Source organism: Heloderma suspectum, chromosome 5, assembly GCF_057233095.1.
Source record: "Heloderma suspectum isolate Gila_16-S chromosome 5, 16-S_ref, whole genome shotgun sequence".
Classification (NCBI taxonomy): Eukaryota; Metazoa; Chordata; class Lepidosauria; order Squamata; family Helodermatidae; genus Heloderma; species Heloderma suspectum.
This window is the reverse complement of record NC_139462.1, coordinates 159,837,836-159,855,525: the sequence shown is the minus strand read 5'-3', so window position 1 is coordinate 159,855,525 and position 17,690 is coordinate 159,837,836. Positions and strand designations below refer to the sequence as shown.

The following is a 17,690-nucleotide window of genomic DNA, read 5'->3' as shown; positions in this document are numbered from 1 at the left end:
ATCCAATGCAAGGTGGGAGGAGCAGCAAAGGTGATCTTTGCCTCCTTGTCCTCTGCCTGTGACAGCGCTTCAGACAGGGAGGGAAAGAGGCTGGAGAGGCCTCAGGATAGCTCGTAATCTGGCCTCTCCGGTCTCCTCTCCTCCTTGCCCAACAAAAGGTCCCCTTTTCCTCCTCCTCCTTGGAGGTTGCTTTTCTGATCTTGGACAGCAGCCAGTGCAGTTCTTTCCCCACCAGCTGTGGGAGGGTGTGGATCTCCAACTCCCCCTTCCGAGGTCAGAGTACTGTCTCCAGACTCAGAAGGGGGGAATCTTCACTATCCAAAATCACTGCTCCATCCCCTTCCTACAGCAGGATGTTCCAGTTCACGTTCAGCTCTGCACAACTCTGGATCCAACCCAGTGTCTTTCTGTTTCCTGTAAAATATCCCATTAAACCCAAGAACTGTTGAATTCTGTTAGATATGTACCTCATGGCAGGAGTTTGGACTTGATCATCATTTTTTATTCTCAGATGTGAGGTCTAAACTATATGGAGTCCTGAAAATCTATTATTGGTTTGCCTCACTTTTATTAAGAAACCTGAACCTGAATTGAACTAGCGAAGAGTGATGGCAGAGAATTTGGAGTGCAATATGAGCCAGGGCTTAAGGAACCAGTTGTTTCCCACTAAATTCCAAAATCCTGATCATGTACAATAAAAAAACAGAAAAAGTCCCATTGAGCATATGCAACAAAGAGAGTTTACTTTCAGCCAGGGCTCACCAGCACATAGGACCAAGACCTGTTTAAAGTACCAGCCTTGAAACAGGTGAAGTCACAGCAGAGACCATAATGCCTCTGTGCATGAGCAGGCTGCTAGTCCTCATTGCTGAACGGCTTGAGGAGGTGTGGCCTTATAGACTAGGAAAAGCAGCTATCTGGACTGCAGTTATACCCTATCCTATATGAGGGTATACTAGCGAGCAAGTACTATTGAACTAAATAGGATTGGGCTATAGATGACTTAAAAGTTCTCAGCCGCCTTTCATATTGATGTGGTAGATAAGTTCTTCAGGAAGTCTTAATGGGTAAAACTCTTGTACCTGATATGGGGATGCCACACATTTCATTCAAAAAAACCATACGCCACTGAAATGTCTACAATCACATTGACGACCTGTCCATTAAGAGAAAAAATGCTGTCCTTTTTTTTTTAAGCAATATGACTGTAGGTTCTATGACACATCTTTTTCTCCTCTAAAGTATAATGCACTGTATAACAGATACAAACTAGTGTAGTATCTAAGGATACAATTTTATGCGTGTTTAGACAGAAAAAAGTCCTATAACTCCCATCATTCCCTGAATGCTGGTAGTTGTAGGACTTTTTTTCTGTCTAAACATACATAGGATTGCACCCAAAGAGACTGAGCTGTGTGAAACAGGAAGCATCTGGTTTGGATTACACCTCCCCTGCCATGATCTGGGTTAGAGACTCTACAGTTCTGAGATCACTGAAATTTTCACAAAATTTGTCCATCATAGGAGAAAGTGCCAGGGTCTGAAAGAGGCCCAGCAAGGGCACTAGCAGCTGGGCTGGTTGGCACCCAATAACTGCTTCAGGCTCAGAACTTTAGACACAGTCATTGGTACATAATTGTTTCCCTCTTTCCATAATAATATCTTGGGCTGTCCTCCTTCATTTTCATCCCACATCACCATTGCTCCAATATTTCACTACAGAACTCTTCTTCTCCAGACACTTGAAAAACAAAAAACAAAATTCCACAGTGTTTTCTTCCAAATGCCACAACATTTTCATCAGAATTACATATATTAAAAACATTTCCATTATTTGTTTTCACATTATAGTCAATTTGCTGAATATCACATCTATGGCAGCTGATTTCACACAAAATGAAATTCAGCTTTGCAGTTGTGTCATAACACCGGAGTAACCCAAAATATAATTATTATTGTGGGCCTGTCTGTCTGTCTGTCTGTCTTCCTTCCTTCCTTCCTTCCTTGTTTTTCTTTTCTTTTTGCATGTAAACCTGAAACGTTAACAACACAATTCTATACGTGTCTACTCAGATGTAAGCTCCATTGAGTTCAATGGGGCATAGTCTGTTGAACTTAATGGGACTTACTCCTGAGCAGACATTTATAGGATTGTGCTGTAAAAAAGCTCTCCAAGCTTCTGTCTTCAAAACAAAGGCTGCACTCCTATACACACTTATCTGGAGAGTAAGCCTGATTTAACTCAGTGGGACTTACTTCTGAGTAGACACGTAGGACTGAAATGAAAGTCAACAGTTCCAACTAGTGCACATTTTCATTCTTTTCTAAACTTTGTGAGGCTTGTTCTGTTTTACTTGTCTTAGCTGGGTCATGGCTACCCTATTTTTTTCCCCCTGAAGAAGACGGAAAGTTCTGCCAGAAATAACGTTTTAGACATCTGATACTTCTAGAAAAAACACTGAGATGTTGACAAGGAAATTCTAAAATACTCTCTCAATCCTGGACTTTAGTTATTGAACAGCATTGTGCACAGTAAAAGGAAGGGAGGGAAATGCAAAGGAACACTTATGAAAATTATTATTATGTCTGAAAGTCTATTCACTGTACCATTTTGGTGAAGTTATTTTTACTTTTCTTAGAAATAAATTTTGGTATCAGGATGTGGCTTTATAAGGTCAGTTCATAGCTAACATATGTTGATTTGGTTCTACTGTGGCCAAAAACTACACTGATTTAAGGATACGGCCTACTATTTTTGAAGCCACAAAGTTCCAGAGCAAAAGACAGGAAACAGAACTAAAAAATTGCTTCCAGAATTACATCAATCTAATTGAAAGGGCTATTAGGCCACCCTCTAAGTAAGGAGTGGCTAGCTCAGCCCATCTTAACAGGTGTCACCTGCTAGGGAGACTAAGGAGGATATCATAGTCCAGAGACAGCTCTGAGTGACCAGTGTCCCTCTCAAAAACCCGTTGAGGTGACTTTTTTCTTAACAGTCAAGTGTGAGACTTATGTCAACAATATTTCACTCTAGGATGTTATTCAAATAGCTGCCAGGGCTTCATCCTGTCTTTACTCCACATGGGATAAATAATTTACTTCATACTGGGAGACATGGGACAGGTCACAGCAGTGGGTACAAATTGCTTGTATCCACAAACGATGGTGAGTTATCTTACATGGGCCTATCTCTGTGCACACCCTTCTTGCTAGGTTCAAGTAGTTTTTCATCCTATCTTCCATTGTATTTTGTCAAATGCAGTCTGTAAGGATTTCTTGTTCTGCCTGAATTACTCAGTGCAAGAATAAAAATACTATTTAAATATTTATTCAGAAAACACTATCTATCTATCTATCTATCTATCTATCTATTACATTTCTATACCACCCAATAGCCGAAGCTCTCTGGGCCGTTCACAACAATGGGTTGGATCCAGATTTAGGCATATGCAACTGGGCTGGTGAGCTGGGCTGCTCCTCCCCGCAGCAGCCCCTGCAGTCCCCTGTAAATGCTACTGAGAGGGTCAAGGTACCCTGCTGAATGGGGTAAGCTGGGCGGAGGGGGATCCCTGAAAATCAGGCAGTGGCACCTTCTGAAAATGATGCTGTTCCTTCAGTGGAAGGCTGATCCTGGATCCAACCCAACATATTTGTTTGGTAGATTTGTATTCCACTTTTTGATCAGAGTCCCAAAATTTCAAACATATAAAAAGAAACATAAAAATCATTCTAACTAATGATTACTTCAATTCCTTCTATATAGTAATCAGATAAATGGGATTCCTGTCTTAAAAATTATTGAGGTTGCAATAGTGTACACATTTACAATGCAGTAAGTCTCATTGCACTCCATGAGACATACTTCTGAGTAGACAAACATAGGATTATGTTGTCAATCATAGGTTTCGAGGTCATTATCAGACACTGATAACAAAGCCGTGACCCAGTTTTATTAAATTACTTTAACTGACTGCTTATTCTGTGTCTGAAATCAAACAAGTCTCACTGTTTGATTTAGAGCATCTCCACACCAGCCTAAAATTCTGCATTTAAAATTTGGCTTTCTGCTACCATTTTAAATGCAGGATCACAATGGATGCCCTTTACAGGTGCTTCCTTCCCGCCCCACTTCCCCCCCTCCTTTTCCCCCTTAGCTGAGTCTTCCATATGTTTCATTATACAGGCACTAGATGGCGCTGTGGTCAGGCTCCTCTTATTGTGAATTTTCCTGTTTTCATGAGGAAACCCAAGCAGAACTCAAGAGGAACTCAAGCGCTGTAATTTTATAGCTCATTATCTCTGAACTTTTAAAAAACGGAATAAAGGTCATTTAGTGCAGGAGATGCCCTGGAGGTTGACGTCATCTAAAGCACCTGCAAATTTCCATGAGTAACCAATCTCAATAGCAGGATAAAAGTTGCATGTGAAGAAGCCCTTAACCTCTTATTATATTAAGAACATAAGAAGAGCCAAGTTGGATCAGACCAAGGGTCAATCTAGTCCAGCATTCTGTTCACACAGTGGCCAACCAGCTGTCAATGGGAAACCCACAAGCAGGACATGAGTGCAACAGCACCCTCCCATCCATGTTCCCCAGCAACTGGTGTACATAGACATGCTGCCTCTGATACTGGAGGTAGCATAGAGCCATCAGGACTAGTAGCCATTGACAGCCTTCTCCTCCAGGAATTTGTCTAACCCCCTTTTAAAGCCATTCAAATTGGTGGCCATCACTAAATCTTGTGGTAGTGAATTCCATAGTTTGACTATGCGCTGTGTGAAGAAGTACTTCCTTTTATCTGACCTGAATCTTCCACCAATCAGCTTCATGGGATGACCCTGGGTTCTAGTAGTATGAGAGAGGGAGAAAAATGTCTCCTTATCCACATTCTCCACGCCATGCATAATTTTGCACACCTCTATCATGTCTCCCCATGTGAGCTATATGCACTGAGTTTATTTTTAAAATTTGGAAACCATAGACTGTTATCCACATGATGCTTTAATTGAGCTGAAAAGCACATGCAAAATACTTATTTTTAATAGGAAAAACAAGTTAATTCCAGTAGCCAGACAAGACTGTCACAAATCAAACTCTCTCTCTCTCTCTCTCTTTCTCTCTCTCTCAGATTAAGCATCCAGCTGCAATTACCTGAGCACTGCCTATTTCCAAAAATGAACATCATATCTAATCTCAATAGCAATTCCATTTGATCCACACTCACTTGGGATATGTAGTTATCTATTTCCAATAGAAAACTGGGACAGCAATCCTATGCCCACCAGATAGCGTCGGGGGGTGGGGTGGGGGGCAAGGAATAGTTCAGTTTCCTGGCTCTGAGCTCAGAGACAGGAAAATGTGCTCCCTGCCCCCTCCCCCTCCCCCTCATAGACGGGGCAGAGAGAACCGTGCTGACTCCCTCTCCACACTTGGAAAACGGAGTGCAGAGACAGGTTAAAGGGAGCGTTCCCAGGGGCAGGTTGGGTAAGAGACTGGGATGGCTGCCTTACGCTGTTTCCTATGGCCATCCCAGCCTCCTTCCCTCCCGCTCTGAGGTGCAAGAGAAAATGGGAGAAACTGTCCGTCTAGCAGAAATGCAGGGTGGCTGGAGCACAAAGCTGCCACTCTCCTCCTGCATTGGATAGTCGGCAGCCTGCGAGTTCAGAGGCTGCTGACTATATGGATAGGATTGTACCATTAGTCACTGGTCAATTCCATTGCATTTAGAGGATATGATCAAAAGAAGGAAAGAATAAGAATTTAAATCTTTTTTCTTTTTTTTTGCTTTCCTGACAGGAAATGACAGATGAGTTATGTTCATACAGTAAGTTCAACAAATACATATGCCAGGGTGACCACAGCAGATCCAAGAGACAGTCATGTCCTTATTTAATTCACATCTTGCCCTCACATTACCTCCTATACCCTGTGTACATTATATCCTGGGTCAATTTTATAACATTTTCTCTGAACTCTAAGTCTGTTTTCCCCCCCTCCTTCTCAGAGCAATGTTCTTCTTCTACCTAATATAGAAATGTTCAGGGTCTCCTCTTATTGTTGTTTTTCAAGGAAACAGATCCAAGAACCTGTATTCATGCTTCACAATTTGTGGCATGAGGCATTTGGCTTGAGGGACTGCATTCTGGAAAGAACACATTGCCCAAGCAGCTAGAGGCTTCGTTATGCAGCAGTGTTGGAGACAGAAGTACCCAGAGCACTTTTATTTTGGACAAAGGATATCTTGTTCACACTAGAGTCATGGGGTTGGATCAAAATTTGCCCTGGATCAACTGTGCTGGCGGAAGTGGACTTCCCTGCCCTCTCCCTCCCATGGCTGCCCCTCCAGACTCCTGAAGATGCTACCCTGAGAGTCAGCTGTTGCTTTCTATTCATGTGCCAGTGAGCATATAGTGAGGGGTCATAACTCATTGGCACATGCCTCACACACACAAGAGTGCTGGGTAGACTCCCTGGCTTCTCTAGATAAAAGGCTTGCAGATAGCAGGCCTGGGAAAGACTTCCACGTGAGACCCTAGAGAGGGGGTGGGGACTCCAGATTTTGGATATTTGACTCCAGATGTGGTTGGATTCCAACTCGCTTCTGTTGTAGTCCAGCAACACCTACAGAGGCACAGGTTCCCTGCCCCTGCCCTAGCAAGCTGCTGCCAGTTAGAACAGATGGCACTGAACAAGACAGATGAATAGTTTGACCCTGTGTATAGACTATTTATATTTGTTATTTTAGTTCAAGTGTCAGCGTGCTTCCAGACAGGGGTTGGTGAGTCTTAGCACGAACAGTCAGAAGACATTGTGCAGCTGTTGCATCTTTTCCTCTTTAACAGATTTTCTTTGGTAAGAAAAAAATGGAAGAAGTGGTGGGAAAACATAGGAGGATTACAAGTGGATGACAATGATGTCTGGACCCCCTGTAAAATTCCATGAATGAGACAGGGCAATTGCTATTAAAAACCTCATCTAGAAGCATCCTTATTCTCAGGCAATACCCAGAACCTTTTCCTGATTTTTTTTCAAGTTGCTTTTATCTGAGGCTTTCCAAAAGTAGTTCAGATTCTGTCGGTGGGGAGGGAGGAGGAAAGTTTGCTTCATTTTTGGATTCAAGTTCAGTTTTACTCCCTGGTTTGTGCAACAACACCATGACAGGACATATAGCCTATGTGTGTGCATATTCAGTGCTGTGAGGGTGTGCTTAAAAAATCATAATAACCCAATCAAAAAAGCCACCCACAATAGCAAAAGGAGAAAGTGTGTCTGTACAGGAAATCTTAAAAGAAATACACTAGGACAATGAAGGACAATCCAGAAAATTAAGATATAATGCCCCTAGTCAGTAGGCTCACCTTTGACACAAGCCTGGACTTGACCAAACCATTCTCCACAGGTGTGACAGAGCAGAGTGAAAGCCGTGTCTTTGTTACTCATGACATATCCCTGGGCACAGATATAATGCAGCTCATCTCCCATTTCAAACCCAGTGTGGCCATGGAGAACTGTATGAGGGAAGGACGGAGGATCCCCACATGGTTTACCTGAGCAGAAAAACAAGCAGGAAGCAAACAAATTCATATCAGGAGGATCTGTTTAGGTAATAGTTGTTTCTGATGTGCTGTAGGGCAGCCTTCCCCAAACTAGTGCCCTTCAGATGCACTATGCATTCTTAATCTTCCCCAGCCAACACAACCAATGGCAATGCTGGCTGGGGCTGGTGGGAATTGTAGTCTGACACATCTGGAGGGCACCAGGTTGGTGTGAGAGATGGTTCTCTGGGAATCTCTGAGAGTATGTCTTTCAGCAAGTTCTCCATATTTTTTTCTTGATTTGGAATCCATACAGAGGTCCAGAAATAACTGAGGAATGGTTTTTTAATTTTATTTTTCAGTTCTAAAAACACACACACAATAGTTCTCTGGAACCAACAGGCAGTTCAGATTTGGGGAGGGGCTGTAGCCAGATTTGAGACTACCAAGCACATGTCTGGGGAGTAGGCAGGGGTCACCTTCCCACGTTTCTAACACATGACAAGTACTGTCCAAGATAACAACACTGGGCTTCTGTTCAACAGGTTCACACAGCCCACTGTTGCACATGGGGAACTATGGACTGGGGCTAGTATGTGAACTTGATCCTTGCCCACTCTTGCAAGAGAAGTTAGGCAGTCCTGGAAAAAGGCGAGCCAGTTTATATGCTAGCTCAGCTAGCTCTCTTGCACACTTCATTACTCCTATGAGTAGTCTACTCGAATGCACAGTGTTAGTGTCAGAGGACAAGGGAACTCACAAAAGATGGCAAATCATATATTACATGGCTCACATGAGTAGATCACTCCCATGAGCAGTTAAATATGCGAGAGAGAGAGAGAGAGAGAGAGAGAGAGAGAGAGAGAGATGAAGTGATGTATGGACCACTTTTAAGAGATACAATATAACTGCTGTGGCATTGTCTAAAACTGTGTGGTACCATGAAATAGCAGACATATATGTACAACATATGTCTATATTAAAATGACTTTAATATAGACTACCCTGAAACATTTGTCTTATTGTCTCTGTGAAGGTCAGAGGTTTGTATTAGGTTGTCCTATCATTAAGAATTGGGATACACCATTCCCTATATTTCTGACATTCAAGCTAAGTGCCATTGCCCTTGTAGCCAAAACAGCACCACCCATGCATGAAGGAGGTATTATGTGAGTGTCTTTGCTTATGTCACCAAAGTGGCACCACATACACACAAGAGGGAGACCTGAGCAGGTCTGAGGGAACTCCAAGGTTTGCAGAAATACAAAAAGGTTAGGGGAAAAAACCCTGAGAGAGAGCTCCCAGAAACAGCCCAATGGGGACTGGGTGTGTTCAGTGGCCACAGGACATTGACTGACTTTTGTGGGAGGAATGGAGAATTAGAACACTGAGGAAATGAATAGAACCCTGAACAGCAATATTCCAAAATGCAATATTTTGTTGCAAGTACCACTTGTCTACACTTAGTTTTCATCTTCTTTTACAGGAGATGAGATGAGCTATGGGAAGAATGGGCTTCCACAGATTTTGGGTGGGATGGTGGGTGGGAAAATGAACTCTGCAAGGAACACAATCTTAACCCAACAGATTAAAGTACATTTTGTACGTTACTGACATCAGAATGCCAGAATCAATCACCAGTCTAAGGCTGTTGGGAATAGCTTTGTTCATTAGCTTAAATGCTGCCATAAGGTAATTGGAAATTCACTGTCAGCTAAGTTCAAGGCTTAAGATTGGGAGGGGGAGAAAAGAAAACGGAAATGCTGAAGAAATGAAAACTGGACTCATGGGAAAGCCTTAAAAACAGTCCATATTCAGAACAAACTCAGTTGTGTTTGCTACATTAATATACAGCCATGTGGTTTATATTTGCATTTAGAGACCTTGTGCCTTATTTTTTTTTCTTTGTTGCTGAAGAAAGGGCCAAGCTACATAATTTATCATTTTTTGATAAGGAATTTGTGCCAGAGGTTTGCCTGACAAAATTTGATTCCCATTCATGGGTTAAACCACCACCGCATGCTGGGTCCTTCAGGTTTTCTGCAATGGTAACAAACTATCTTTAACTTGTGTAATAGAGACTTGCTTGTCTTACAACTTAGTGAGTTACTCCAATGGAGGAGGAACTGGGAAAGCTCAGGCTATCAACAGAGGAGCCTTTCCAAAGTTTCTTTTTAAGAAAAATGTGCAGGTAAGTTAAGGGGCACTAGCGTTGCCATGTGTCCTTCTTTACAGAGGACAGTCCTCTATTCGCAGGGCTGTTCAGTCCAAGTCTGGTTTCAAGATAAAGAACCATAGGAAGAGAGTGCAGGGGAGGGCCTTGAAGTTGCCCATCAGCAGTTAGCACCAGCAGACTGAGCAGCAAGCATACAGGTTACCTGGTCACAGTCTGCCCCATTATGGTGAGATGTAACTCACCATTGGAGTAACTCAGTAAGTTGTAAGACTAGCAAGTCTCTATTACAAAAGTTAAAGATAGTTTGTTACCATTACAGAAAACCTGAAGGACCCAGTGCGAGGTGGTGGTTTAACCCATGAATGGGAATTGAATTTTGTCAGGCAAACTGCTGGCACAAATTCCTCATCAAAAAATGATAAATTATGTAGCTTGGCCCTTTCTTCAGCAACAAAGAAAAAAAAATACAGCACAAGGTCTCTTTGATGAGCTTCCGCTGGGCTTTAAAAACCTGGCTGTTCAGGCGGGCATTTGGAATGGGTTAGGGGTTTTTAGAGCGGTTTGTTTTGTTATGTTTGTTTGTTCGTTCAGTTGATTATGTAAATTTGTTATAAGTATTGTACGCTGTTTAGAGTGGCCGGGTAGCTGGCCAGATGGGCGGCTAATAAATCAAATAAATACATAAATAAATAGTACTTCATTTCTATTTAAATCGTAGGAATTATTTCTAACTTTGCATCTGTACATAGAACTTATCATATGCAGATTTTATGCAAGTTTGCATCCTCTTTCTGGGTGATGCATTTCCTCTCTTTTGGCAATGTGCAAGTGGCCACCCTAGCATCAGAGTAAGGTTTGCGAGGGTCTGTGAGTGGCGTTTCAATCTCCTGCAGTTTTCTTTGCCCAAAAGCTGAATCAATTATGCAAAAGGAAAAGGTTTGTATAACTAATACAGCACAGATTCTAGCTGTGCTTGATGTTATATTCTAGGTGTTCTGGAGCATTTAAAAAAAAGTATAGCTACAAATATAGAATCTGGTCATTTGCTCTGCATAAGTTCTTTGCTGCAGAAATCTGTTCTCTGTGTGGTGTGGTCTAGATCACACAGGGGGTTGTGGGACTTGACTAGCTGGCTTTTTGCTGACTTCTAATTTTATGATTCTAGAGGTTTTACTCTCTTCTAAAATGAACACTGTAAAGATTTTAGCAAGAGCCTGAATTCAGCACAGACATGACATAAGGGCTCCATGTCGTTCCACCCATGCAGTAAATGGTTTCTTCATTAATGTTAATGGATGTTGATCTGGCTTGCCATAGCGATTATTCCCATAGCACATCCATGCTGACCTTCAGCCTTCACACAAAGAGCATCGTATCTGCCACTTGAAGAGGGAGCCATTTCAATCTGAACATCGATCACTTTGACACTCTGTGGCCTGCTGCCTGTCCTATTACACACAGTTGTCCTAGAACAGAGGAAGACGACAAAAAGATGATCAGAAGTTGTGCAAAAAATGGGCTAAATGTGCAAGGGGGGAAAATAGGTGATCTTATCTTGACTGATGGCTGATATCAACCTTTTATACCAATGCAACAGAGCCATGAGGAACATTTAATACAGAACAGTGCCTGTCTCATTTGTGTTTTGTTCTTGTTCTGTAGGACCAGCACAGCTTCAAAGACTCTGATATCAGACTTCAATATCAGAACATTATCAGTCAGTCATGTTGTAAGTAGGCTCAACTTGGGGGCAAAGTGGAGGATTTTCCTCCAAAGCATGTGGCACCCTAGCTTTTTTTGCAGACCCCACTGCCACCTCCCACTTCTGCCACCATCAAATTTGCTGCAGTGACAAAAAAAGTGGCAATTTGACATTGAACTTCAGTAGCATCATGGTGGCAAAAAGGGGGTGATTTTGCTTCAAAACAAAGCGTTCAGGGAATGTGACCTTGTTTGGAAACAGACTGGCATTTCCCAGGAGTGCAATTTTTCTTCCAAACAATCCTGCTTCTGTAACATTACCTTGAGGAATGCCTCATGCTTATATCCCTGCCCAACCTCTGCGATCATCAGAGGGAGCACTTCCAAGGATGCCATATGCTCCAGAGGCTAGCCTCAGGAGCACTTACAGAAGAACATTTAGTGTTGCAGCACCCACCTTCTGGACCACTTTACCAACTGACATTAGTCAGCACCCCTCCAGTTCTGACATTTAGACGTCTTCTTAAAACTCATCTCTTCACACAGGTTTTCCCTGAAGTCTGACCCAACCAGTTATGGTTGGTAGCATACCATAGACTGTGCAGTTTTATTGCTGTTTAATTTGTACTGTGTTGTTTTTATTGTTACATTTATTGTTGTTTTGATGCCATTGTATTTTATGTTTAACCCTTTGATACATCTGTGGAAAGTGGTATATAAATTTGAATAAAAAATGAGCACACCAGAAGCAAAATGGTCTTAAAATATTCACATGTGTGTCTTTAAATAACAGCTCCACTACTGCTGACTAAAATTGGCTCCCAATGATTAATCAATAAGGCTGCAATCCTATACACACTTACCTGGAAATAAGTGCCATTGAATTCTGTGGGACTTAATTCTGAGTATACATGCATGGGATTATGCTATAAATTGATTAATGTACAGAGTATACAATTTAAAGCTTGAATCCCCAGGCAAAAGACAGTCCATTTACCTTAACCTGGTTCATATATTACAAAGCAGAAGCAAATATAATTAATAAGTCTTGTGAAATTTACTGATACACAAATCCAAAATTATTTATCTCACATGGGTGATAGTTCATATGTCCTTACCCTTCCAGACTGGGAGCCCAGGAGTGCAGGATTTGGTCCCCAGGCCTGAGATTCCCCACTCCTGCCATAGGTGGACTTGCCTTTCCCTTTATAAGGAAACCCATATTTCCTTTTCTTTCATTGCTTGTCAATTATCCTCAGGAAAAAAAAAATCAGATACCATTGAAATTGAAAACCAAGGCTGTTTCTGGGACCAGCCACTCCTCTGATGCTGTTCTGTCAGGCTGGTCCTGATCACCCTTGAGAATAGCCCTTTGACAAACCTTACATTTCTTCTACCCGTTTGACACCTGTAAAGGGGTTTTGTTTTCATGAAAACTTCATTCTCAAATATCCAGGCTACTAATTAGAAATGGAAGCATGCTGTGGGTGTTAGTTGGACTCAAGAAGAAATGAACTGGAAACATCAAGTGTGGCTCAGGGAAAGTGTAATTGGTCTCTTTCCAGTCAGGTGCAGTGGGCTTTAGTGCAATTTGACAAGCCTAATTAAGATGGCATAATTAAGGAGAGAGACAATGAAGCATCACTAAGGGGAGGAACTGTAGCTTAGTGGTAGATCATATGCTTTTGCATATAGATGGTTCCTGGCTTTTTAGTCCTCATGTTAGAGTGTTTTAAGATTTTTGCACTGTTGCTGGCTTTTACTTTGGTTTTTATTCTGGTTTTATTCTTTTGTCTCAAATCTGTAATGGTTTTTATATTTTGATTAATTGTGTTATTTTATTTTATAGCTTTAAGTCTTGTTTTGTGAATCACTCAGAGAGCTTTGGCCATTGGGAGGTATAGAAATGTAATAAGTAATAATAAAATTAAGAGTCCCTGTTTCAGTCACTGTATCTCCAGTTGAAAAAGTATTAGGAAGCCAGTGATGGGAAAGACCTTTGACTAAGGGCATCTCTACACCAGCCTAAAATCCTGCATTTAAAATGGGGCTTTCTGCTTCTGTTTTAAATGCAGGATCACAACGGGTTTCATCACATGGAGCTTTTATCCTGTGATTGAGATTGCTCCTTCACGGAAGTTTGCGGGCTGTTTACATGACGCAGCAATCATCCCAGGCGTCTCCTACACTAAATGCCCTTTGTTCCATTTTTAAAATAGATCATAGATAATGAGCTATCAAATTACCCCGCTGTGTTCCACTTCAGTTTCCTCCATGCAAAGTGTTAAAGCAGCAAGAAGAGGAGCGAGATCAATGAAAGATAATGGAAGACTCAGATACGGGGAGAAGGGGGCAGGGAAGGAGGCTCATGTAAAGGGAGTCAGTGGTGATCTTGCATTTAAAATGGAAGCAGAAAGCCCCATTTTAAATGCAGGATTTTAGCCTGGTGTAAAAATTTCCAATGACTCCCTTTTTCACGTGCTTCCTTTTCCCCCACCCTCTTCCCCCTCCTTTTCCCCCACCCTCTTCCCCATATCTGAGTCTTCCATTATCTTTCATTGATCTTGCTTCTCTTCTTGATGCTTTTATTCTTTTCACAGAGGAAACTGAAGCAGAACACAACAGGGTAATTTGATAGCTCATTATCTGCAGTCTATTTAAAAATGGAACAAAGTGCAGGAGACACCTTGAATGATCATGGCATCATGTAAAGAGCCTGCAAACTTCCATGAAGGAGCAATCTCAATCGCAGGATAAAAGCTCAGTGTGATGAAGGCCTAAAACTCTGGAAAGCTGCTGCTACTCTGAGTAGACAATACTGGGCTAGATGGACCAAGACTCTGACCTGTATAAGGCAGCTTCCTCTGTTCCCATGGCCATCCTCCCACATCTAATCTGTGTTATTCAAGGCTTGTTGGTGATCAATCCACAGAGATGCTGTATCAAGATCAGATTTTAAAGAAATGACTGGTGTACACAGTGGCCACAGTCCAATACCGACAAATAGTCCAAGCCTGTACATGTTTTCTCAGAAGTAAGTTCCATTATATTCAATTGAGTATACTCACAAGTAAGTGTGCCTAGGTTTGCAGCCTAGATCCGATACACAGAGATGAGATGTCATGGAGAAATAAGTCATTTTTGACTGTGTATTAACCAGCCCTGAGGAATGTTCCAATGAGATATAGTATTATAAAAAATTTCATACTTGGCTGTAATCCAGAAAAAGCTCTATATGAAACACACACACACACACTCTTAATAAACAGAAGCCTTTTTCAACATTAGGTACCATTTTAAGCATAAAGGAGTGCATTTTAGAATACATTGGAGGTGGGGTGGGATATTTGGTTCAGTTTTGATCAGCTCCCTTGACATTTCAGTACTGTTTGCTTAATATTGCTGTTGAAATAGCTTCATGTCACACCTAACAGGCCTGTCTGTCTGTCTTTCTTTCTTTTGAGGTGATATAAATTCCAACGTCCACATTGCCATGCCAGCCAGGTTAACCATTGAAGAAATCATTAATCAAGCTTTAAAAAGTCACTTCTCTACAGCAGTGTTAGTCAACACATCCTTCAGCTGTGAACAGTTTTGAGCTAACGGTTTTGAATTAGCAACTGGAATTTATATTTTCAAATATGGGGGATCTACAATTGTCTGCTGCTTTCTTCTTCCCAGTGGTTCTAGGGGCATTAAAACCTGAAGCCATCACATCACCTGGCAGAGCCCAATTTGAATGCCTGCAAACCTTCCTCCTAAGTATCATCTTAAGACTCTGACTATGCAAATATTTGGACCATAACATCCAGTCAGCCTGTCTTCTCTCTCCTGCTCTCCCCTCCTCCTCCCACCAACTTGCTCTTTGTAACCTCTTTCCTGATGAAGAAATCTGGAGATCTAGAAAGTTTGCACATTTTTGTGATCTTTGAATTGGACTAATAAAGGTATTACACTATATGGATTATATATTTGCATAGGTTTTTTGCCACTATCCGACGGCATGGGGGTGGTGGGGGTGTTATAGGGAGATAAATCCCAGCCTTCCACAGGGACTTATATTAGTAATGACTAATTTAAATCCCATGGACTTCAATCTGCCTACTCTAAGTATAACTTCAGTCTGGATTCAACCCCATATCTCCACCAACAATTTTGATTTCACAATATTAGTGTTGTCACTGACATTGGGGTTCATCACATAAGGCTGTTTATTTCGCAATTTACTAGGGGCTTCTGTTTCCACATTCTAAGTGAGATAAAGACTAGCTTTTTACACAGACTAGGGGCATCTCTACACCAGCCTAAAATCTTGCATTTAAAACGGGGCTCTCTGCTTCTGTTTTGAATGCAAGATCACAACAACTCCCTTTTTCCCCCTCCTTCTCCCCCTTCTCCGAGTCTTCCATATCTTTCATTGATCTCGCTCCTCCTTTTGACGCTTTTCCTCTTTCATGGAGGGAACTCAAGCAGAATGTAATGGGATAATTTGTTAGATCATTATCTGCAATCTATTTAAAAACGGAACAAAGGGCATTTAGTGCAGGAGACACCCTGGTGGATCATGGTGTCATGTAAAGAGCCGGCAAACTTCCATGAGAGAGCTATCTCAACAGCAGGATAAAAGCTCCATGTGAAGACACCCTGGAGGAAGAGTGGGGTGGGGAGAGCAATTGTGATTTTCCTGCTCTTCTCAATGGCTTCTTCTTACCAGGCTGTGGTTATAGTTGAACCACACATTTACACACAGCCATTAAAACGGATTTACATTTAAATAATGGATTATCTCAGAGTTTTTTTTTTAGCAGGATAAATAGCTCAAATACAGCTGGATGTGCCCTGGAGGTTGACAGTGTAATGTAAATGACCAGCAAACTTACATGAGTTGTCCTATCAACTCCCAAGGTATGACTAGATGACTCCCATGAATGTGAAAAGTGGCTTTGATGTAACATGTGACTTTCCACTTTTCTTCTTTACTATTGTTCAAAATTGTCTAAAGCAAAACATCAGTGGGGCTCTCCAAAACATTTCCCTGGATTCCCACTGGGAATAATGACTCAGTATATTAACACATGTCTGACTGAGAAATTCTCAGGCTAATGCTATTTTCTCTACACTAAAAAAATGACATTCTGCATCAAGATAATCTAATTTCTCCACTCAAAAAAGTCAGTTCTGAGACCTGTAGAAATTATGCAAAATAAGCCCAATTGCATGATTTATTTTACATATTTCATTCTAGTCATAAGGAGGGGACAAGGAGCTTTGCAGGGCACTAAAAAACCCCAGACCTAGCCAATGGAAAGCTTCTTCAGTAACCCCTCTGGCTTGCATTTCAGTTGCCATTGTTTACCCAGGGTCTGTTCACACAACATGCTAACCCATACTCAGTGGTTGAGTGTGATTTGTTTTGAACCATGGGTTATCATGTTGTCTGAACGCAGCCAGGGTGGCTTGTTAACCATGTAGTGTGGTTTATTTTCTTGAACAAGCCAGCTTAAGAATTTGTGGTTTGTTTGGGGGTTGTTCAGGGTGGCTAACAAGCCACACTGCATAGTTAACAAGCCACCCTGGCTGTGTTCAGACAACACGATAACCCGCCCTGTGGAAAACATGCTGTATTCAGACAACACACTAACCCACAGTTCAACAAACAACCCACCGTTTGAAACAACCTACACTCAACCACTGAGTGTGGGTTAGCGTACTGTGTGAACAGCCTCACAGTTTCAAGCCTACCTCCATGAGTATGAGGGCTAGAAAAACTGAAAGCTGAGCTTCTCAAGAAGCTGAATTATGTTCCTAGGACATATTTTGTGGGGTTTCTGTATTCCAGCAGAATTGTAACATATGCACAACCTGCCTTAGGCCTTCTATCTCTCCAACTGCAAGCAGAGGCCACCAATTTTAATGCTTTTTGCCCTCCCATGTTGACCCCAGACTTTGCCTTTGAACTGTCAGTTTTACCTTTATCAATGTTTCCTAAATCAGGTTCCCAATTCTTAAGCATGTTAAATATCTAAGCACATCTTAATGCAGTAGATTGAGTTCCTTTATTAGGGGTGTTATCTGAAGACATACTGAGCAGCTTTATCCTTTCTTGTCAGTGCATCGCCCTGCTTATTGAGGCTGGTGTATGCATATTTTGAAGGGCATTGGATTTTGCCAGATAGGTGACACTTTAAATATATAGAAAAAAAATAAATGCATTTGCAAGAACTCTGTAGGAATGTGGGAAGATATCACTTTGCATATTGGGCTGAAATGTGTGGTA

The 17,690-nt window shown here is 41.7% G+C and overlaps 1 protein-coding gene across 2 annotated transcripts in view; it reads right to left on the bottom strand.

Annotated features, from left to right (window-relative positions):
• The window catches only part of SUSD5 (sushi domain containing 5), a 51,808-nt gene that overhangs the window by 5,423 nt on the left and 28,695 nt on the right, over nucleotides 1–17,690 (bottom strand). For both annotated transcript variants that reach the window (XM_084858020.1, XM_084858019.1), the window contains exons 3-4: nucleotides 11,060–11,178; nucleotides 7,360–7,548 (exon numbers count right to left, since the gene is read on the bottom strand). In XM_084858020.1, coding sequence (XP_084714146.1) covers nucleotides 7,360–7,548; nucleotides 11,060–11,178 — 308 coding nt within the window. The remainder of the gene's footprint in view (nucleotides 1–7,359; nucleotides 7,549–11,059; nucleotides 11,179–17,690) is intronic.